General features: G+C 44.6%; 2 protein-coding genes across 2 annotated transcripts in view; one reads left to right on the top strand and one right to left on the bottom strand.

Annotated features, from left to right (window-relative positions):
* LOC129838108 (glycoprotein endo-alpha-1,2-mannosidase-like protein) overlaps positions 1-16,848 on the top strand; it is a 36,185-nt gene extending 19,337 nt beyond the window's left edge. Inside the window, exons 3-4 of the mRNA XM_055904836.1 lie at positions 9,526-9,602; positions 15,133-16,848. Coding sequence (XP_055760811.1) covers positions 9,526-9,602; positions 15,133-15,769 — 714 coding nt within the window. The 3' untranslated portion in view covers positions 15,770-16,848. The remainder of the gene's footprint in view (positions 1-9,525; positions 9,603-15,132) is intronic.
* Positions 16,849-17,656: 808 nt separating this feature from the next.
* LOC129838109 (threonylcarbamoyl-AMP synthase-like) lies at positions 17,657-21,883 on the bottom strand. The gene is made up of 6 exons (XM_055904837.1): positions 21,607-21,883; positions 20,496-20,691; positions 20,110-20,224; positions 19,786-19,905; positions 18,834-18,964; positions 17,657-18,647 (listed from the first exon to the last, which is right to left on the bottom strand). The coding sequence occupies exons 1-6, from the start codon at positions 21,866-21,868 to the stop codon at positions 18,578-18,580; spliced, it is 894 nt and encodes a 297-aa protein (XP_055760812.1). The 5' UTR covers positions 21,869-21,883; the 3' UTR covers positions 17,657-18,577.
* Positions 21,884-22,650: the final 767 nt, after the last annotated feature.

The raw sequence follows: 22,650 nt of genomic DNA, 5'->3' as shown, positions 1-22,650 counted from the left end.
CATGGGAGGAGATCCTGAACGGCAAAGGACCCTGGGCTCAGCCAGGGGAATATCGCCGTCCCAAGGCGGAGCTGGAGGCAGCGAAGGCAGAGAGGCGCTGGTATGAGGAGGCAGCGCGGCGACGCGGTTGGGAGCCCTAGAGTCAGACCCAAAAATTTCTTGGAGGGGGGGGGGGGGGGGGGCACACGAGGAGTGTGGCAAAGCCGGGTAGGATACCTGAGCCAACTCCCCGTGCTTACCGTGGAGTGAGAGGGCGTCGTACTGGTCAGACACCGTGTTATGCGGTAAAGCGCACGGTGTCCCCAGTACGCGTGCTTAGCCCAGTGCGGGCTATTCCACCTCGCCGCACTGGTAGGGCTAAGTTGGGCATCGAGCCGGATGTCATGAAGCCGGCCCAACGCATCTGGCCTCCAGTGCGTCTCCTCGGGCCGGCATACATGGCACCAGCCTTACGAATGGTGTCCCCGGTTCGCCAGCATAGCCCAGTGCGGGCTATTCCACCTCGCCGCACGGGCAGGGCTACGGGCACCATTCAACCTGGTAAGGTTGGGCAGGCTCGGTGCTCAAGAGCACGTGTCCTCCTTCACGGTCCGGTATCCCCGGTGCCACCTCCATGTACCAGTCCTCCGGTGGCAGCCCCCCGTACCAGGCTGTCTCTCCGGGTTCTCTCTCCAGTTGCTCCCACCTGTCCAGCGCTGTCAGAGCTTTCCTCCTCTCCAGCGCAGCCAGTGCCCATACCACGCACCAGGCTGTCTCTCCGTCTCCTCCCTACAGGTGTGCCCGTCTGCCAAGAGCCGTCCAGCCAGGAACAGCCAGAGCCGTCCAGCCAGGACCTGCCAGAGCCGTCCAGCCAGGACCAGCCAGAGCCGTCCAGCCAGGACCAGCCAGAGCCGTCCAGCCAGGACCAGCCAGAGCCGTCCAGCCAGGACCAGCCAGAGCCGTCCAGCCATGACCAGCCAGAGCCGTCCAGCCATGACCAGCCAGAGCCGTCCAGCCAGGACCTGCCAGAGCCGTCCAGCCAAGACCTGCCAGAGCCGTCCAGCCAGGACCTGCCAGAGTCCCTCAGCCCGGACCTGCCAGAGTCCCTCAGCCCGGACCTGCCAGAGTCCCTCAGCTCGGACCTGCCAGAGTCCCTCAGCCCGGACCTGCCAGAGTCCCTCAGCCCGGACCTGCCAGAGTCCCTCAGTACGGTGCTGCCCCTTATCCCGGTGCTGCTGTTACACCCCTGAAAAAGGGTAGAAAGAATCACGAGAGCGTGATACGGAATGTTTACTCATGGAACGTTTAGTGCAATGAGAAAAAAGACCGCGAATTCTCCGTGAACTTGAGTGGAGACCAGAGCAATCGATCTCAGGCTCATAGATTAAGAGCATTTAGTAGATCACAGATTAACACTTTTATCCACGACAACATAAAGTAATCAACATAACGTTTACACATTCCTCTCACAATTCGTACCCTTTGTATGCTTGACGGATTTTAACAGAATTATATAAATGTTATCAATCTATCAACTAATACTGAATGCATGATCTTCTTAACCTTAGATGTTTTAAGATCCTCACATACTATGAATTTACTAATACTTTTTAATGTATAACAGGCTATTAGTATTTCCTTTAACCTGTCACACTGCCCCTTATCCCGGTGCTGCCCCTTCATTTAGGTGGGTTTAGTTGGAGGGTGGTCATTGGGAGGGGGATACGGAAGCAGGGAGTGACTATGGTGGTGTGGGGACAGCGTCCAGAGCCGGAGCCGCCACCGTGGACAGATGCCCACCCAAACCCTCCCCTTGAGGTTGAGTTTTGCGGCCGGAGTCCGCATCTTGGGGGGGGGGGGGGTAATGTCACGTTCCTGACCTTGTTTTCCTTTTGTATAGCTTTGTTTTGTTGGTCAGGACGTGAGCTGGGTGGGCATTCTCTGTGTTTGTTCCTTGTTAAGTGTCAGGGTTAATTGACCTTGTATGGCTCTCAATCAGAGGCAGGTGTTTTCGTTTTCCTCTGATTGAGAGACATGCATAGGGAGGTTGTTTCACACTGTTTGTTGTGGGTGGTTGTCTCCTGTGTCCGTATATGTTACCACACGGGACTGTATCGTTTGTTTGTAGTCGTGTACCTGTTCGTGCGTTCTTCGTTATATGTAAGTTCACATGTTTTAGGTCAGTCTACGTTCGCTTGTTGTTTTGTAATTATCAAGTGTTCTTCGTGTGTTTAGTTTCGTCTTGTAATTAAAATTCATTATGTCATCATACCTCGCTGCAAATTGGTCTTCCGATCCCTCTCTCCTCTCCTCGTCCGAGGAGGAGGAAGAACTAGAGGTTCGTTACAATGGCACAACACCAGTGCTGAAACAGTCATTGTCTGAGACAATCCTATAACACAGTCTGTAAAGGTTGTACAACATATTAACACCACCACTGTGTGCTTTTATTGTCTCTTATGAGGACATTTCTGTGCACCCACTTCGTCCACTTCTGTTGGCCGAGAAATTTGACTGTTGCCAAAGCCGCAGCTACTCTTACTGGGGTCAACACAGAACATGAAACATGACATAATACAGAACATTAATAGACAATAACAGCTCAAGGACAGAACTACATACATTTAAAAATGTCACATAGCCTACATACAGTATCAATACATACACACAAAATATCTAGCGCCAATAGGGGAGAGACGTTGTGCTGTGGGGTGATGCTTTATCTGTTTTTTGAAACCAGGTTTGCTGTTCATTTTAGCAATATGAGATGAAGGGAGTGCCATGCAATTAGGGCTCTATATAATACTGTACACTTTCATGAATTTGTTCAAAAAATCTGGTGGCATGTCTGGTGGGGTAAGTGTGTGTGTCAGAGCTGTGCGTGAGTTGACTATGCAAACAATTTGGAATTTTCAACACATTAATGTTTCTTATAAAAACAAGAAGTGATGCAGTCAGTCTCTCCTCAACTCTTAGCCAAGAGAGACTGGCATGCATAGTATTTATATTTGCTCTCTGATTACAATAAAGAGCAAGATGTGTCGCTCTGTTCTGGACCAGCTGCAGCTTAACTAGGTCTTTCTTAGCAGCACTTGACCACATGGCTGGACAATAATCAAGATAAGACTAAACTAGAGCCTGCAGGACTTGCTTTGTGGAGTGTGGTGTCAAAAAAGCAGAACATCTCTTTATCACAGACAGACCTCTCCCCATCTTTACAACCATTGAACCTATATGTTTTGACCACGACAGTTTGTAATCTTAGGTAACACCAAGTAATTTAGTCTCCTCAACGTGTCAAACAGCCACAGCATTCCTTACCAGATTCAGCTTAGGTCTAGAGCTTAGGGAATGATTTGTACTAAATACAATGCTCTTAGTTTTAGAGATGATCAGGACACATTTATTACTGGCAACCCATTCCAAAACCGACTGCAACTCCTTGTTAAGGGTTTCAGTGACTTCATTAGCTGTGGTTGCTGACATGTATATGGTTGAATCATCAGCATACATGGACACACAGGCTTTGTTTAATGTCAGTGGCATGTCATTGGTAAAAATATAAACAAGTAGGGGGCCAAGGGAACTGCCCTGCGGTACACCACACCTTACATTAGAGAAGCTAAAGAAGCTTCTATTTAAGAAAACCCTCTGAGTTTCATTAGATAGATGGCTCTGAATTCACAATATGGCAGAGGTTGAAAAGCCATAAAACATAAGTTCTCTCAACAACAGGTTATGGTCAATAATATCAAAGGCTTCACTGAAATCTAACAGTACAGCTCCCACAATTTTCTTATTATCCATTTCGTTCAACCAATCATCAGTCATTTACATCAGTGCAGTACATGTTGAGTGCCTATCTCTATAAGCATACTGAACGTCTGTTGTCAATTTGTCTACAAAGAAATGGAAATATTATTTGGTCCAACGCAATTTTTAGAACCAGTAAAGGCTGCTTTACCACCCTTGGATAGTGGAATGACTTTCTCTTCCCTCCAAGCCTGAGGACAAACACTTTCCTCTAGACTCAGATTAAAGATATGACAGATAGGAGTGGCCATAGAGTCAGCTATCATCTTCAGTAGCCTTCAAATCTAAATTGTCAATGCCAAGACGTTTGTCATTATTCAGCGCTAAAAATGTTTCCACACACGAACTATACACAATTAAAAATGCCAATGCTTTTCTTTCATTATTAGTTTTTTAATGCATGAACATGATGGCTCACTGTTCGTTGTTGACATATCCTGCTTAAGTTTGGCCACTTTGCCAATTAATCATGAAAATAATTGGCAACGTCAAATGGTTTTGTGATGAATAAGCCATCTGCTTCAATGAAAGATGGAGTTGAATTTGTCTTTCTGCCAATAATTTAATTTAAAGTACGCCAAAGTTTTTTTCCCATCATTCTTTATATCATCGATCTTGCCTTCATAATACAGTTTCTTATTCTTTTTGTAAAGTTTAGTCCCATCATTTTTCAAATTGCAGTAAGTCAGCCAGTCAGATGTGTGCTGCCAGACTTATTAGCCACTCTTTTTGCCTCATTTCTTTCAACCATACAGTTTCTCATTTCCTCATCAATCCATTGCGACTTAACAGCTCTAACAGTCAGTTTCTTAACAGGTGCATGTTTATCAATAATTGGAAGAAGCAGTTTCATAAATTCATCAAGTGCAGCATCTGGATGCTCCTTATTAATCAGTTCAGACAAACAAATATTTTTACATCATCCACATAAGAGTTACAGCAAAAACTTTTGTATGATCTCTTATACACTATTTTAGGCCCAGCTTTTGGAACCTTGGTTCTCCTAGATATAGCCACTATATTGTGATCACTGCATCCAATGGGTACGGATACAGCTTTAGTGAAGAGTTCTACAGTATTAGTAAACATTTGATCAATACATGTGAATGATCTTGTTCCTGTAGTGCTTGTAAACACCCTGGTAAATTGATTAATAACCTGAACCAGATTACAGGCACTGGTTACAGCGAGAAGCTTCCTCTCGAGTGGACAGCTTGATGAAAACCAGTCAATATTCAAGTTCCAAAGAAAGTAGACCTCTCTGTTTACATCAAATACACTATCAAGCATTTCACACATATTATTTAGAAACTGACTGTTAGCACTTGGTGGCTTATAGCAACAAATCAAAATAATAGGCTTTAGATATTGACTACTTCAATAACACTTGACATGAGATCTTCTCTAAGCATTACTGGAATATGGCTCTGAATATACAGTACCAGTCAAAAGTTTGGAAACACCTACTCACTCCAGGGTTTTATTTATTTTTTACTATTTTATACATTGTAGAATAATAGTGAAGACATCAAAACTATGAAATAACACATATGGAATCATGTAGTATGTCACGCCCTGACCTTAGAGATCCTTTTTATGTCTCTATTTTGGTTGGTCAGGGCGTGAGTTGGGGTGGGCATTCTATGTTTTGTGTTCTATGTTTTCTATTTCTGTGTGTTTGGCCGGGTGTGGTTCTCAATCAGAGGCAGCTGTCTATCGTTGTCTCTGATTGAGAACCATACTTAGGTAGCATTTTCCCACCTGTGTTTTGTGGGTAGTTGTTTTCTGTCTTTGTACCAGACAGGACTGTTTCGTTTCATTCTCTTTGTTATTTTGTTTAGTGTTCTGTTTTAATAAATCAACATGAACACTTACCACGTTGCGCTTTGTTCCGATGATTCCTCATCTTCAGACGACGAACGTTACATAGTAACCAAAAAAGTGTAAAACAAATCCAAATATATTTTATATTTCAGATTCTTCAAAGTAGCCACCGTTTGCCTTGGTGACAGCTTTGCATACTCTTGGCATTCTCTCAACCAGCTTCATGAGGTAGTCACCTGGAATGCATTTCAATTAACGGGTGTGCCTTGTTAAAAGATAATTTATGGAATTTTCCTTCTTCATGCGTTTGAGCCAATCAGTTGTGTTGTGACAAGGTAGGGGTGGTATACAGAATAAAATCAAATTTTATTAGCCACATGCGCCGAATACAACAGGTGTAGACCTTACAGTGAAATGCTTACTTACGAGCCCCTAACCAACAATGCAGTACAAATAAGAATAAGAAATAAAATTAACAAGTAATTAAAGAGCAGCAGTAAAATAACAATACTATATATAGGGGTGTACCGGTACAGGGTCAATGTGCGGGGGCACCGGTTAGTCGAGGTAATTGAGGTAATAAAGTGACTATGCATAGATGATAACAACAGAGAGTGGCAGTTGGGGGGAGGGATGCAATGCAAATAGTCTGGGTAGCCATTTGATTTGATTTTCAGGAGTCTTATGGCTTGGGGGTAGAAGCTGTTGAGAAGCCTCTTGGACCTAGACTTGGTGCTCTGGTACCGCTTGCCGTGCGGTAGCAGAGAGAACAGTCTATGACTAGTGTGGCTGGAGTCTTTGACACTTTTTAGGGCCTTCCTCTGACACCGCCTGGTATAGAGGTCCTGGATGGCAGGAAGCTTTGCCCCAGTGATGTACTGGGCCATACGCACTACCCTCTGTAGTGCCTTGCGGTCGGAGGCTGAAGCAATTGCCATACCCGGCAGTGGTGCAACCAGTCAGGATGCTCTCAATGGTGAAGCTGAGGAACCTTTTGAGGCCATGAGGACCCATGCCAAATATTTTCAGTCTCCTAAGTTTTGTCATGCCCTCTTCACGACTCTTGGTGTGCTTGGACCATGTTAGTTTGTTGGTGATGTGGACAACAAGGAACTTGAAGCTCTCAACCTTCTCCGCTACAGCCCCGTCGATGAGAATGGGGGCGTGCTCGGTCCTCCTTTTCCTGTAGTTCACAATCATCTCCTTTGTCTTGAAGATAGCCCTCTTTGGTAAAAACCCACGTCCATATTATGGCAAGAACAGCTCAAATAAGCAAAGATAAACAACAGTCTATCATTACTTTAAGACACGAAGGTCAGTCAATCTGGAAAACTTCAAGAATTTTGAATGTTTCTTCAAGTGCAGTCGCAAAAACCATCAAGCGCTATGATGAAACTGGCTCTCATGAGGACCGCCACAGGAAAGGAAGACCCAGAGTTTCCTCTGCTGCAGTGGATAAGTTCATTAGAGTTACCAGCCTCAGAAATCGGCAATTAATTGCACCTTAGATTGCAGCCAAAATAAATGTTTCACAGAGTTCAAGTAAACAGACACACCTCAATATCAACTGTTCAGAGGAGGCTGTGTGAATCAGGCCTTCATGGTCGGATTGCTGCAAAGAAACCACTACTAAAGGACACCAATAATAAGAAGAGATTGCTTGGGCCAAGAAACACGAGCAATGGACATTAGACCGGTGGAAATCTGTCCTTTGGTCTGAGGAGTCCAAATTTGAGATTTTTGGTTCCAACCGCCGTGTCTTTGTGAGACACAGAGTAGGTGAACGGATGATCTCCGCATGTGTGGTTCCCACCGTGAAGCATGGAGGAGGAGGTGCGATGGTGTGGGGGTGCTTTGCTGGTGTCACTGTCAGTGATTTATTTTGATTTCAAGGCACACTTTTTTTTTTAATTTTTTTATCCCATTTTCTCCCCAATTTCCGTGGTATCCAATCGCTAGTAATTACTACCTTGTCTCATCGCTACAACTCCCGTACGGGCTCGGGAGAGACGAAGGTCGAAAGCCATGCGTCCTCCGAAGCACAACCCAACCAGCCGTACTGCTTCTTAACACAGCGCGCCTCCAACCCGGAAGCCAGCCGCACCAATGTGTCGGAGGAAACACCGTGTACCTGGCCCCCTTGGCTGGCGCGCACTGCGCCCGGCCCGCCACAGGAGTCGCTGGAGCGCGACGAGACAAGGATATCCCTACCGGCCAAACCCTCCCTACCCCGGACGACGCTATGCCAATTGTGCGTCGCCCCACGGACCTCCCGGTCGCGGCCGGCTGCGACAGAGCCTGGGCGCGAACCCAGATTTCAAGGCACACTTAACCAGCATGGCTACCACAGCATTCTGCACCGATACGACATCCCATCTGGTTTGCACTTAGTGGAACTATCAGGCGGTGTAAGAGCTAATTGACCAAGAAGGATGGAAGGCTGCATCAGATGACCTGGCCTCCACAATCACCCGCAGAGTGAAGGAAAAGCAGCCAACAAGTGCTAAGCATATGTGGGAACTCATTCCAGACTGTTGGAAAAGCTTTCCAGGTGACTACCTCATGAAGCTGGTTGTGAGAATGCCAAGAGTGTGCAAAGCTGTCATCAAGGCAAAGAGTGGCTACTTTGAAGAATCAAAAATATATTTGATTTGTTTAACACTTTTTTGGTTACTTCATGATGCCACATGTTATTTCATAGTTTTGATGTCTTCACTATTATTCTACAATATAGAGAATAATAAAAATAAAGAAAAACCCTGTGTCCAAACTTATGATTGGTACTATATATAGCAACACCTCCCCCATAAGCATTCCTGTCTTTTCTATAGATGTTATATCCTTGTACTGCGGCTGTTGTACTGCGGCTACTGCTGTATCATCAAAGCAATTTTCTAAGTGATTCTCAGAATTGGCTAATATATGAACGTTATCTGATGTTAGCAAGTTATTGATTTCATGAACCATATTTCTGAGGCTACATATATCAATATGGGCTATTTTCAGTCCTTTCCTGGGTAGCTTCTCAGAGATAGACACAATATGGAAAAGAACAGACAAAGAGAAAAACAACAACATACACTTAGCATTAATCAGTTGGTGTGTGTAAGTGTGTTTGTGTGTAAGTGTGCTGTGGGGTTGAAGCTACAAATCTATAGCCTTGGCTCTCTCATCCCTTTCAGGCTTTTGGGAGGGAGGGTGAACAATGAACAACGACCTCAGAAAATTGACGACTATCGGCCTGTGCCTGTCACCTGGGCTGGAGGTGGGTTTTCCAGTCCCGTTGGCGTGCTCCAACTCAACCTTCCTGTGGTCCATCTTCCGTTTCTCCGAGATCATTTCACTCACTTTGTCCTCAGACTCCGTCGAGGTCATGTGGAGATTCTGCACTTCCATCTACAACAATGTTGTTCCGCCTTCGAGATAATCTGATTTCTCCGTCATTGTTATCACGGATTCACATACAGAACTAATGTCCTCTCTCAAATGCTTACAGATTGATGTCATCTTGCCCTTTTTCATGTTTAGACTCACTGAGCAGACCCTGGGAGAACTGAAAACGGGTCAGATTATGTTATTAGTTGACTCCACCAGTATTTGGACACAACAATTGAAGCTATTTCCTTGTTGTTGTAACAACTGCTTATTATAATGGCGGCATAATAATGGCTGTCATGCTCCCCCTGCATCCTTAGGCTTTGAATAGCTCTCAATTTAGACCCAAGGGGCAGCTGAACACAGCCCAGCTCCTGTCACCTTTCCAAATGTGAATATTCTCTCGAGTTTGAGTCAATACAAACTCGTCACCTTAGATGATTGGGTTGGCTGCATAGACACACTTACAAATATGTGACAACAATGTAATGAATGGAAGGCCGTGGACTAAGATGTTTTTCATTTTCTTCCCAGGTTGCATTTCACCTCCAGCCTTACAGAGGGCGGAGCGACCACAGTGTCCATGACAACATCAAGTATATCGTCGACAGGTAGGTGTTGTCTTTGTTTAGAATAACTTTAAACTGAAGTGGACACAAAGTAAAACCTTGTTGAACTTTCTTGTTGAAACAGTAGTTTTCAGACAACATAGACCTTTTTAAAGGACTGAGACACAGTTCACTTCAAATCAAATTCTATTGGTTGTATACACACGTTTAGCAGATGTTATCGCGGGTGTAGCAAAATGCTTGTGTTCCTAGCTCCAACAGTGCAGTAATATCTAACAATACACACAAATCTAAAAGTAAAGGATGGAATTAAGAAATATAGAAATATTAGGATGAGCAATGTCGGAGTGTGTGTGTAATATATATATATGCACACACACACACACACACACACACACACACACACACACACACACACACACACACACACACACACACACACACACACACACACACACACACACACACACCCTAAGTGTATGTAAACTTCCGACTTCCACTGTACGCAAACACACACACACACACACACACACACACACACACACACACACACACACACACACACACACACACACACACACACACACACACACACACACACACACACACACACACACACACTCAGCAAGAAAAGAAACGTCCTCTCACTGTCAACTGCGTTTATTTTCAGCAAACTTAACATGTGTAAATATTTGTATGAACATGCCAGTTCTTGCTGTGAGATGTTACCCTACTCTTCCACCAAGGCACCTGCAAGTTCCCGGACATTTCTGGGGGGGAATGGCCCTAGCCCTCACCCTCCGATCCAACAGGTGCCAGACGTGCTCAATGGGATTGAGATCCGGGCTCTATGCTGGCCATGGCAGAACACTGGCATTCCAGTCTTGCAGGAAATCACGTACAGAATGAGCAGTATGGCTGGTGGCATTGTCATGCTGGAGGGTCATGTCAGGATGAGCCTGCAGGAAGGGTACCACATGAGGGAGGAGGATGTCTTCCCTGTAACGCACAGCGTTGAGATTGCCAGCAATGACAACAAGCTCAGTCCGATGATGCTGTGACACACCGCCCCAGACCATGATGGACCCTCCACCTCGATCCCGCTCCAGAGTACAGGCCTCGGTGTAACGCTCATTCCTTCAACGATAACTGCGAATCCGACCATCACCCCTGGTGAGACAAAACCGCGACTCATCAGTGAAGAGCACTTTTTGCCAGTCCTGTCTGGTCCAGCGACGGTGGGTTTGTGCCCATAGGCGACGTTGTTGCAGGTGATGTCTGGTGAGGACCTGTCTTACAACAGGCCTACAAGCCCTCAGTCCTGCCTCTCTTAGCCTATTGCGGACAGTCTGAGCACTGATGGAAGGATTGTGCGTTCCTGGTGTAACTCGGGCAGTTGTTGTTGCCATCCTGTACCTGTCCCGCAGGTGTGATGTTCGGATGTACCGATCCTGTGCAAGTGTTCTTACACGTGGTGTGCCACTGCGAGGACGATCAGCTGTCCGTCCTGTCTCCCTGTAGCTCTGTCTTAGGCGTCTCACAGTACGGACATTGCAATTTATTGCCCTGGCCACATCTGCAGTCCTCAAGCCTCCTTGCAGCATGCCTAAGGGACGTTCACGCAGATGAGTAGGGACCCTGGGCATCTTTCTTTTGGTGTTTTTCAGAGTCAGTAGGAAGGCCTCTTTAGTGTCCTAAGTTTTCATAACTGTGACCTTAATTGCCTACCGTCTGTAAGCTGTTTTTATTTATTTTACCGTTATTTTACCAGGTAAGTTGACTGAGAACACGTTCTCATTTGCAGCAACGACCTGGGGAATAGTTACAGGGGAGAGGAGGGGGATGAATGAGCCAATTGTAAACTGGGGATTATTAGGTGACCATGATGATTTGAGGGCCAGATTGGGAATTTAGCCAGGACACCGGGGTTAACACCCCTACTCTTACGATAAGTGCCACGGGATCTTTAATGACCTCAGAGAGCCAGGACACCCGTTTAACGTCCCATCCGAAAGATGGCACCCTACACAGGGCAGCGTCCCCAATCACTGCCCTGGGGCATTGGGATATTTTTTAGACCAGGGGAAAGAGTGCCTCCTACTGGCCCTCCAACACCACTTCCAGCAGCATCTGGTCTCCCATCCAGGGACTGACCAGGACCAACCCTGCTTAACTTCAGAAGCAAGCCAGCAGTGGTATGCAGGGTGGTATGTGTCTTAACGACCGTTCCACAGGTGCATGTTCATGAATTGTTTATGGTTCATTGAACAAGCATGGGAAACAGTGTTTAAACCGTTTACAATGAAGATCTGTGACGTTATTTGGATTTTTACAAATTATCTTTGAAAGACAGGGTCCTGAAAAAGGGACATTTCCTTTTTTGCTGTGTTATACTGTATATACACAGAGTTGAAGTCAGAAGTTTACATACACCGTAGCCAAATAAACTGAGTTTAAACGTTTCACAATTCCTGACATTTAATCCTAGTACAAATTCCCTGTCTTAGGTCAGTTAGGATCACCGCTTTAAGAATGTGAAATGTCCGAAATGGATGATGTTGGAAGATAGATGGGAAAGGTTGAGTGGAGCTGAAGGGTGGGACTAATAACAAGATAAACAATGTAGGGCATACGGGATCTGTGAAATGTGTATAGGTGCGGAGCTATTGTGAAATAGCACAGTTACAAGTGGAAATCAAACTGGATGGACAACAGAAATAGAGGAAGGACTAAGAACAAACAAGAGAGAACTATTATAAAGTAGACTGTGTCTGTAAAATGTGTATAAGATGTATAAATTGAAGGTAAAAACAGAAATGTTTATCAGTTTACTCCAATTGGGGGATCGGTGGTAGGGTTTGCGGGGAATAATAATAAAGGTATACTCTTTAAAAAAAGTATGTATGTCTATGTAGGTATGTGTATGTATATATGTGTATATGTATGCATACGTGAATGGATATATATATTTACCCCCAAAAATATGGGGGATTGGAAATGATGCAGACAATTACATTGGAAGCAACATTCTTTCCGCAATATTAAGCTGATCCACCCCCCAAAAAATAAAAAAAATAATAAAAATAAAAAGAATGTGAAATGTCAGAATAATAGTAGAGAGAAGGATTTATTTCAGCTTTTATTTATTTTAATACATTCCCAGTGGGTCAGAAGTTTACATACACTCAATTAGTATTTGGTAGCATTGCCTTCAAATTGTTTAACCTGGGTCAAACGTTTTGGGTAGCCTTCCACAAGCTTCCCACAATAAGTTGGGTGAATTTTGGCCCATTCCTCTTGACAGAGCTGGTGTAACTGAGTCAGGTTTGTAGGCCTCCTTGCTCGCACACGCTTTTTCAGTTCTGCCCACAAAAGTTCTATAGGACTGAGGTCAGGGCTTTGTGATGGCTACTCCAATACCTTGACTTTGTGGTCCTTAAGCCATTTTGCCACAACTTTGGAAGCATGCTTGGGGTCATTGTCTAGTTGGAAAACCCATTTGCGACCAAGCTTTAACTTCCTGACTGATGTCTTGAAATGTTGCTTTAATTTTCCTTTCTCATGGTGCCATCTATTTTGTGAAGTGCACCAGTCCCTCCTACAGCAAAGCACCCCCACAACATGATGCTGCCACCCCCGAGCTTCACCCCCTTTTTCCTCCAAACATAATGATCGTCATTATGGCCAAACAGTTCTATTTTTGTTTAATCAGAACAGAGGACATTTCTCCAAAAAGTACGATCTTTGTCCCCATGTGCAGTTGTAAACTGTAGTTTTTTTTTTTTTCATGCCGGTTTTGGAGCAGTGGCTTCTTCCTTGCTGAGCGACCTTTCAGGTTATGTCGATATAGGACTCGTTTTACTGTGGGTATAGATACTTTTGTAACTGTTTCTTGCAGCATCTTCACAAGGTCCTTTGCTGTTGTTTTGGGATTGATTTGCACTTTTCGCACCAAAGTACGTTCATCTCTAGGAGACAGAACACATCACCTTCCTGAGCGGTATGACAGCTGCGTTGTCCCATGGTGTTTATACTTCGGTACTATTGTTTGTACAGATGAACATGGGACCTTCAGCTATTTGGAAATTACTCCCAAGGATGAACCAGACTTGTGGAGGTCTACAATTTATTTTCTGAGGTCTTGGCTGATTTCTTTTGATTTTCCAATGATGTCAAGCAAAGCGCTACTGAGTTTGAAGGTAGGCCTTGAAATACATCCACAGGTACACCTCCAATTTACTCAAATTATGTCAATTAGCCTATCAGAATCTTCTAAAGCCATGACATAATTTTCTGGAATTTTCCAAGACGTTTAAAAAGGCACAGTCAACTTAGTGTATGTAAACTTCTGACCCACTGGAATTGTGATACAGTGAATTATAAGTGAAATAATCTGTCTGTAAAAAATTGTTGGAAAAATTACTTGTCATGCACAAAGTAGATGTCCTAACCGACTTGCCAAAACTATAGTTTGTTAACAAGAAATTTGTGCAGTGGTTGAAAAACGAGTTTTAATGACTCCAACCTAAGTGTATGTAAACATCCGACTTCCACTGTACACACACGCCTATAAATCCCATTTTTTCATGAGCATGGCCTTATTTCTATTACAGCATATTGGATGACTCTCATTCATATTCCATTCACCCAGTTCAATGTAACAGTGATAGGTTTAGGCTACTACATGACACTCAGATATTCCCTATACGGATCATGAGGTTGCTACAACCTAGCCTTTGAATGAAAGTTTACAACGTAGGTGCACACAGGTTGAGACAAATTTGTAATCAAAGTGACCGCCTTGCACACTCTTGCCTGCATCCAGCTGATATAGTTTGTAATCATTAGTCTAACAGTTGCAAACGAGAGTTTCCATTGGACAAATTCAGGCATGTTTATCCCCATTTTTGTTCCGTTTGCTAGTGACAGTGATAAGTTCAGGGCAGGGTACTGGGCGGAGTCTAGCTAGTGATGGCTATTTAACAGTCTGATGGCCTTGAGATAGAAGTTGTTATTCAGTCTCTCGGTCCTAGCTTTGACGCACCTGTACTGACCTCGCCTTCTAGATGGTAGCAGGGTGAACAGGCCGTGGCTCGGTGGCTGAGGTCCTTGATGATCTTCTTGGCCTTCCTGTGACACCGGGTGCTGTAGATGTCCTGAAGAGCAGGCAGTGTGGTTCCGGTGATGCGTTGGGCTGCGGACGGTGCAGTTGTCATACCAGGCGGTGATACAGCCTGACAGGATGCTCTCAATTGTGCATCTGTAAAAGTTTGTGAGGGTCTTTGGGGCGAAGTCAAATGTATTCAGCCTCCTGAGGTTGAAGAGACAGCGTTGCACCTTCACCACACAGTGATGTATATGCCGAGGAACTTGAAGCTTTTAACATTCTCTAATGCGGCCCCATCGATGTGGATGGGGGCGTGCTCCATCTGCCGTCTCCTGAATGCTAGATAACATGTATATAAATCTAGTATGTGCTTCCTATCTTATTAGGTTACTTCTAGGTAATTTTTTCCATGCAAATATTCAAATCTGTACCAATAATCTCCTGTCCATTTATTTGTGTTTGAAGGTACGGGGACCACGGAGCCTTCTACAAGTTCACCTCTAGCACGGGGAATATTCTGCCTCTGTTCTACATTTATGACTCGTATCTGACGCCGCCCGAGAACTGGTCCGACCTGCTCCACCCCACGGGCTCCCACAGCCTGCGAGGCACGGCGTACGACAGTGTCTTCATCGCCCTCATCGTGGAGGAGCGCCACAAGCACGACATCCTTGCCGGTGGTTTCGATGGCATGTACACGTACTTCGCCTCCAACGGGTTTTCTTTTGGTTCGTCCCACCAGAACTGGATCGCGGTCAAGGCATTCTGCGACGGTAACAACCTGTTATTTATACCTAGCGCCGGGCCGGGCTACATCGACACCGCGGTCAGACCATGGAACAACCACAACACGCGCAACCGCGTCAACGGCCGCTACTACGAGACGGCCTTGCAGGCAGCGCTGAACGTGCGGCCCGAGATCGTCACTATAACGTCGTTCAACGAGTGGCACGAGGGCACACAGATCGAGAGGGCTGTGCCAAAAAAGACGGTGACCAGGTTGTATTTAGATTACCAGCCGCACCAACCTGAACACTACCTGGAGCTCACCAGGAGGTGGGCAGAGCAGTTCAACAAGGAGAAAGAGACATGGCTCATGTGAACTGGCACTGTGTGTGTGAAAGAGAGAGAAAAAGCATGAGTGACTGTAGAGGTTTATGAATGTGTGAAAGACAAGTGAGTGGGAATTGGACTGGTGGAAAAAAAAGAGAACAGGGAGAAATCCTCTTGATTTAACTTTTTTGTTGGCGAAAAATTGCATTATGTGGTAGATTTGGCATATTCTACAGTTGACACTTATGTGCAACAATAAGCTCCCCATCCTGCTTGCCATATCTCTGCCCTGGATTTTGTCTACTGATAACCTCCAGACAAACCCCATCCCTGCTACAAGCATGGATTGACACGTCAATAGTCCAATATACAGTACACTCTGTCCTACTTTGACAAACCACTGCCCAATGTAACCATCTGTTTGAAACAATGCACTCTGGCATGACTTTCCTGTCTGCACAATCCTGAAGTTTTAAAATGATAATTCCAATAAAATAGACCGGGTGACATTTCTAGGATTTGACTTTCATCCCCAAGCCATCTCTTCGTTGGAAAGTATGAGAGAATAAAGAACAGGAGAGAGAAAGGGCTTGTGGAGCTGGACGATTATTTTTTCCTCTTCATTAAGTATAGTCTATTCTCTTCACTCAAAGCAAGTGTGCTCGGTGCCAAGTAAAGGGGTATTTCCTGTGTGGCTTAACAAGGATGTGGAGCTCAAAGATGTCGGGTGAAGCTGTCCCCTAGAAGGTGATCTTGGGTCAGTTTTACATTTGCCCCACTAATGGCTAAGGTTTAGATTGGGGGAGCTGATCCTAGATCGGTACCGAAGGAAACTTAGTTACCGATATAAACCAAAGTGTAAGGGAAAACGGCATGGTTGACCACCAAATGGTTTAATGTCAGTGCACTAGGGAGAGTAAGTGGTTTCACAGAGATGTTGGGGTATCGGAGCATGTGATTGCAGCCAAACCAACTCAGCCAAGAGGAAACGCCATGTCCACAGCAGTTTCCGTTTATCTGAAGACAGAAAACAACCAACACCACCAGAGAGAAACTACATTCAACGAATTTCATATTTTAAGTCGAGCACAATTACCAGTTTTAATAAATGCAATCTGTTCAAAACAAGTTTTTCAGATTCATTCAACATTACAGTTGGGACATTGTCCGTTAAAATAATTTGACATTTTATAGAAATAAACTGTCACTCTCGTGTGCAGGCAATGTAAATGTATAGTCAGGCCAGGCTGGGTACTGGAATATGAATGATAAATTCAGTGTGTATGACCTATTTGTACCTAGGCTTACTGAAATCTTGCTGTCCATTACTAAAATGTAAACCGACAATTTAGGAATAAAAGGATGTGCCCTCTGACTTATCTTTAAAACAAAGACTATCCATTCTGTGAGGGGAAAAAAACAACTTACAGCTGCAGTGTTGTGAGCCATTGCGAGTTAACTCAAGTCACCTGATCCAGCTTGGCAGTCCACGCAGCCACTGTTAATCATTCTCTAACAAACTAGCAGGGGAAGGGAAAAGGGAACACCTACTAAGTTGCACAACAAAATGCATTCAACCAAATTTCATCTTCCACATTTAACCCAACCCCTCTGAATCAGAGGTGTACCGGGGAGCAGTAGATTTTGGGGATCAACTGTCTTGCTCAAGGGCAGAACAGCAGATTTTTCCACCTTGCCGGCTCAGGGTTTTCAAAACAGCGACCTCTCGGGTTACTGTCCCAACGCTCTTAACCACTTGGCTACCTCCTTAATGTATATGCATTGCTGAATACTGACCATCTACATTCCCAACATGTGAGAAGACACCAAAAAAAGCAATTGAGAGTTCTGTTGACGGGAGCTTCTGCAGTAGTTTATCCACCACACTGACATTAACCCAGTGCTACAGGCGAGGAGAGAAAACCAACACAAGCGATCATGATCAGCATAATGCATGCCATTTATTCTCAACAACATACTCTCATTGGTCCATTATACAAACCAGTAATCAGGTATTCATAACCATCAAGCAATAATACACTAGATCACAGCTAACAGGCTGCGTTTACACAGGCAGCCCAATTCTAATATTTTCCCCCCACCCATTGGTCTGACCAATCACATGAGATCTTTTCACAGCTGATCAGATAGGTCAAAAGACCAATTTGTTAAAAAAATATATAAAAATTGGGCTGCCTGTGTAAATGCAGCCTTAGTCTGAAATTGGTTCCAAACCATGTTAAATAAATTCTCCATGAAAATAAAATGCATTTAAACAAATGTTCACATCCCTGAAACTCCAGAATCAGTTCATAAAACACACAGGCTTGATTTAGAAATGCATGAAAAAAAAAACACTTGAAATAACTCAATTAAATAGTAGCTTTGCTTAACCTAGCCATAGCTCAAAATGACAGTAACAGGGGTAGAACTCCAACCGTTACTCTGTACCAAGTCTGCCATTTTAACCCACTAGAGAGGAGGCAAGAGTGGGGTCTTCTGTTGGGTGTAAGCATGCTTGAATAAAACAACCTAGTTTCCACACTATAAAGTCAATTTGTAAAGCAAAGACTGAGTTAAGTGCCCTGGGTTTTCCCATAGAAACAAGAATGCCTGGACAACTAATAACCCAGAAAGACAAAACAAATCCCTTAAGTGAAACCCAGAGCTTTCCACAATAGCCTGCAATCTGCAAAAGGACCGTCCTTCCTTCAGAAAGATGAGCGATTTCGATTTCGTCACTCGCCTCAGCGTTGCAGGCATTGCCATCATTCAGAGTTGCATTTGGCCACGGTAAGCACATGTTCTTGCTGGTTGTACGTTTCAGCGTGTGGTATGAATTTGGAGGGGGCAAACCTCACTGATCCCCTGTGTCTTCTGACAGTCCATATTTGTGCTCCAGCACATCAACTGTGGAAGAGAAGGCACTGAAAGAAAAGAGCAGGGGGTTATCACTTCCACTATACTGTATGTTTAAACTACTACTCACAAAATGTGCTCATGTACTTTTAACTTGGATAAATTAACTCAACGGAATTACCTGAACATAACTCGATTGAAATGTATTAGTCAGTGGCCTGTGATCTGCTGAGCAGGCCAGTATCACTACTCACCAGCCAGGTCTGATGATGCGGTATTTGCCGAGCACCGATAGGTCGACCACTGTTGACCCCAACCGACTCTTGTCTCCTATTGGTCCGCCATCCACCACCACTGCTAACCGGGGCCACAGATCCTGGAACTCCTGTGGAGAAAATCCCTGTATAACTATTTTGCCAAAGCCCTTCTAAGCATCAGTGAAAAATGATGCCCTGACAAACCTTGGTTGGTTGTAGATGATGCAGTCCCACCTCCCCTCCAGTTCATGTTATAAAAACAGTTCTCACACACACACACGGTGGGTTCTCACACACACACACGGTGGGTTCTCACACACACGGTGGGTTCTCACACACACACGGTGGGTTCTCACACACACACACACACGGTGGGTTCTCACACACACACACACACGGTGGGTTCTCACACACACACACACACGGTGGGTTCTCACACACACACACACACGGTGGGTTCTCACACACACACACACACGGTGGGTTCTCACACACACACACACACACGGTGGGTTCTCACACACACACACACACGGTGGGTTCTCACACACACACGGTGGGTTCTCACACACACACACACACACGGTGGGTTCTCACACACGGTGGGTTCTCACACACGGTGGGTTCTCACACACGGTGGGTTCTCACACACACACACGGTGGGTTCTCACACACACACACGGTGGGTTCTCACACACACACACGGTGGGTTCTCACACACACACACACGGTGGGTTCTCACACACACACACGGTGGGTTCTTACACACACACATGGTGGGTTCTCACACACACACACACGGTGGGTTCTCACACACACACACACACGGTGGGTTCTCACACACACACACACAGGGTGGGTTCTCACACACACACACACGGTGGGTTCTCACACACACACACACGGTGGGTTCTCACACACACACACACGGTGGGTTGTCTCTACATACATGTATAGCCACAGTGCTGGAGTGAGAGCTGATGTTGGCGCTGGTGAGGGCAAGAGGTTCCCCACACATCTGGCAGAGGCGTCTCATGAAGGCATGGTCCGGGATGCGCACTCCTACTAACTGGAAGGAACAGGTAAACGCATCATCAACAGCCCAATACATGCAATAAATAACTTACGAAGTGCCAGACCAAAATCGAGCATGCAGAAAAGCAACACACATTTTTAAATTGAGTGGTTTATGAATTATGGTATAATTTGTCATCTTTTAGGGGCAGTGAATTGTCCGTGTCTGTGTAATGGTCCGTGTCTATGGAAGTCTTACCGGAGTGAAGGGATTGAGGTCAGTGTTGAGTACTTCAGCTCGTTCCAGAACTAGAGTGACAGGGCCAGGCAACAGTTCCCCTATGAGCTCTTCCTTGACTGACACCTTACAGTACCTGCCACCATAAGTAAAAGGTCAAAATAGAACATTTAGGCTAGGTTGCAATATTGCCTTTTTCACATTATAGGGCCGACCCAAACCTTACTGTGCTGGCACCGATATTTTCATTTTCACTTGGTCCTTTCCAGCAAGGTAGATTTGATCAACTACGGTGGATGCGTAACAAGGCCAGTCCAGCTCAGCTTGGCTCTATAGTGTGAGTCAGGCATGTTGCAAGACATTGAGACATAAGAACAATTATATGAACACCATGAATGCATGCTTACTTGTAAATGTCTTTGATTTCTCCAACACAAATGGCCAGTGGTTTCTGACCCTTACGTCCTTTGATGTCATACACCTTTTTGATGGCATTGGAATTCTGAGCCAAGCAAGCCAGCCCATATATTGTGTCCGTCGGCACAGCCACAACTTGCCCATCCTTCAGTGCCTTCACTGTTGAATTCAGGATTTCAGCACCATCTACACTTCAAAAGCAAACCATTAGGAATGAAAGGTCTTATGCAAACAGCTTACATTGATTGGTGTATGATCTCATGTCATCACGAGTAGACATTCAACAACCTCCCCCACAACAGAACGTGGCTAATGCAAAGCATTTGACAAAAAGTCTAAGATTGATTTATTGCAGAATACATTAAAAAAAATGTTTAAATGTAACCTTTATTTAACCAGGCAAGTCAGTTAAGAACAAATTCTTATTTACAATGACGGCCTACCCCAGCCAACGCTGGGCCAATTGTGCGCCACCCTATGGGACTCTCAATCAAGGCCGGATGTGATTCAGCCTGGATTCGAACCAAGGACTGTAGTGATGACTCTTGCACTGAGATGCAGTGACTTAGTCCGCTGCGCCACTCGGGAGCCCTAACATGCTCATCAACACCGCTCGCGTGTTGCAAAATAAATTTAAACATACATGTTATTCAATTACTCAAAATTAGAAGAGAGCCTTGCCTTGCCCCCTTCTAATTTCCTTAATTTTGATGACGAACTTTGGCAAAGAGATGCATTTAGACTAATACACTTGAAACAAATATCCAAACCTAAAACTGAAAACATTACTAGTGCCTCCCGAGATAAAAAATAAAATGAAACGCAGCCTAACGTGATCAGAAATCTCAACAAGCAAGCAAGTCGCAGCAATGAAGAATGGAGTGCGTGCGCGTTCAAGCAAGTCGCAGCAAAGAATTGAGTGCGTGCGCGTTCACGCGGGGGGACACAACACCGGTTTGGGTACGGTGTAACACGTGCACTTAGATGAAACCATGAGAATAAGATAGTTAGCTTCTCATATGTACAATCATGACCTCTATTCAACTTACAATATTTTCATTGTAGAACTTTGGCGTTTGAATGGTGACATATTGAACCTACCTTGCAGTCTTTCCTCACACTGGGCAGATGGTCCATTCACGACGGACTGCGGTGACAAGCGAAGCATTTTAGTCATCAGTTCTTTGCACCTAGCTCTTTCGTCTCGGGTCGCTAAGGCTGACTTATAAACCCGTCTTAATATCATGAAGTAAGAACTAAACTTAAAGGTATTCATAGAAAGTGTTGGTGCTACATGCTGTGTCGGCTGATGACATAACATTGACCGTTTTCCGGGTAACGCCCTCAAAACAATGACACGCATTTCCTTAAAGTGAAAGCACACAGCGTTGCTAAACGTTTATAAAATTAGTTAAATTAGTATAAACAAGGTCAAAATGTGCTTTGTAATTTGTATAACAAGTGGCTGATATTCATCCAAACTAATAACAAAATAGTACGGTACATGCCCATTACATCAAATGAACAAGGATGACTTCAGTTATTCAACTTGTACAATGCCTCCAATCAATTACTAATTAGTACAACTATATCACGTGTAACCGACAAGTGTACAGGCCAGGGGTTTTCAAGAGAAACAAAAAATACGTCTGTTCCAGGTAACAGTTTACTACACAAATACCCATATATCTGTTTAGTTGTTTAATTGTAATGTAATTTACATTGTAGATAATATGGTGAGGGCTCAAACTCCCCAAAATGATGAATACAGACTCTTTAAACACACAGGTTGGCAATGGGACTTTAATTTATTCTTCAAAAAGTACCTCTAATTGGAGGTAGTAAACTGAAGGTATCCAGACACTTCATCTAAATAAAATTCATAACCTTATTTATGGTCAACTACATTTATGTGCTTTACTGAATTATGAGGTTTTACATTCTATTGGTCTCTGGTTAGTAGGGTGACTTAACTTCATTTTATTACCAAAAAGTCAACTCCTTGTTTTGGTCAGCACAGTTACTTGAAGACCTCCAAGACCAGTTGGTCTCCCTGAAGGAACAGATGGATCTCTGCAACACTGTTCTGAAGGACTTGGTGGACCTGCGGGGTATTTTAAGGGTATGTTTCTCCATGCTTCAAAC

The sequence above is a fragment of the Salvelinus fontinalis genome, chromosome 38 (genome assembly GCF_029448725.1).
Source record: "Salvelinus fontinalis isolate EN_2023a chromosome 38, ASM2944872v1, whole genome shotgun sequence".
Taxonomy (NCBI): Eukaryota; Metazoa; Chordata; class Actinopteri; order Salmoniformes; family Salmonidae; genus Salvelinus; species Salvelinus fontinalis.
This window is presented reverse-complemented; position numbering and strand designations above follow the sequence as displayed.

Excerpts from the sequence above, each read along its gene's own strand:
- LOC129838109 (XM_055904837.1), bottom strand. The coding sequence starts at position 21,868 with ATGCGTGTCATTGTTTTGAGGGCGTTACCCGGAAAACGGTCAATGTTA. Across the intron at positions 20,692-21,606 it reads GTGTGAGGAAAGACTGCAAG|ATGGTGCTGAAATCCTGAAT; the intron begins GTAGGTTCAATA and ends TTTGAAGTGTAG. Across the intron at positions 18,965-19,785 it reads CCAGCACTGTGGCTATACAT|GAGTTCCAGGATCTGTGGCC; the intron begins GTATGTAGAGAC and ends TTTTCTCCACAG.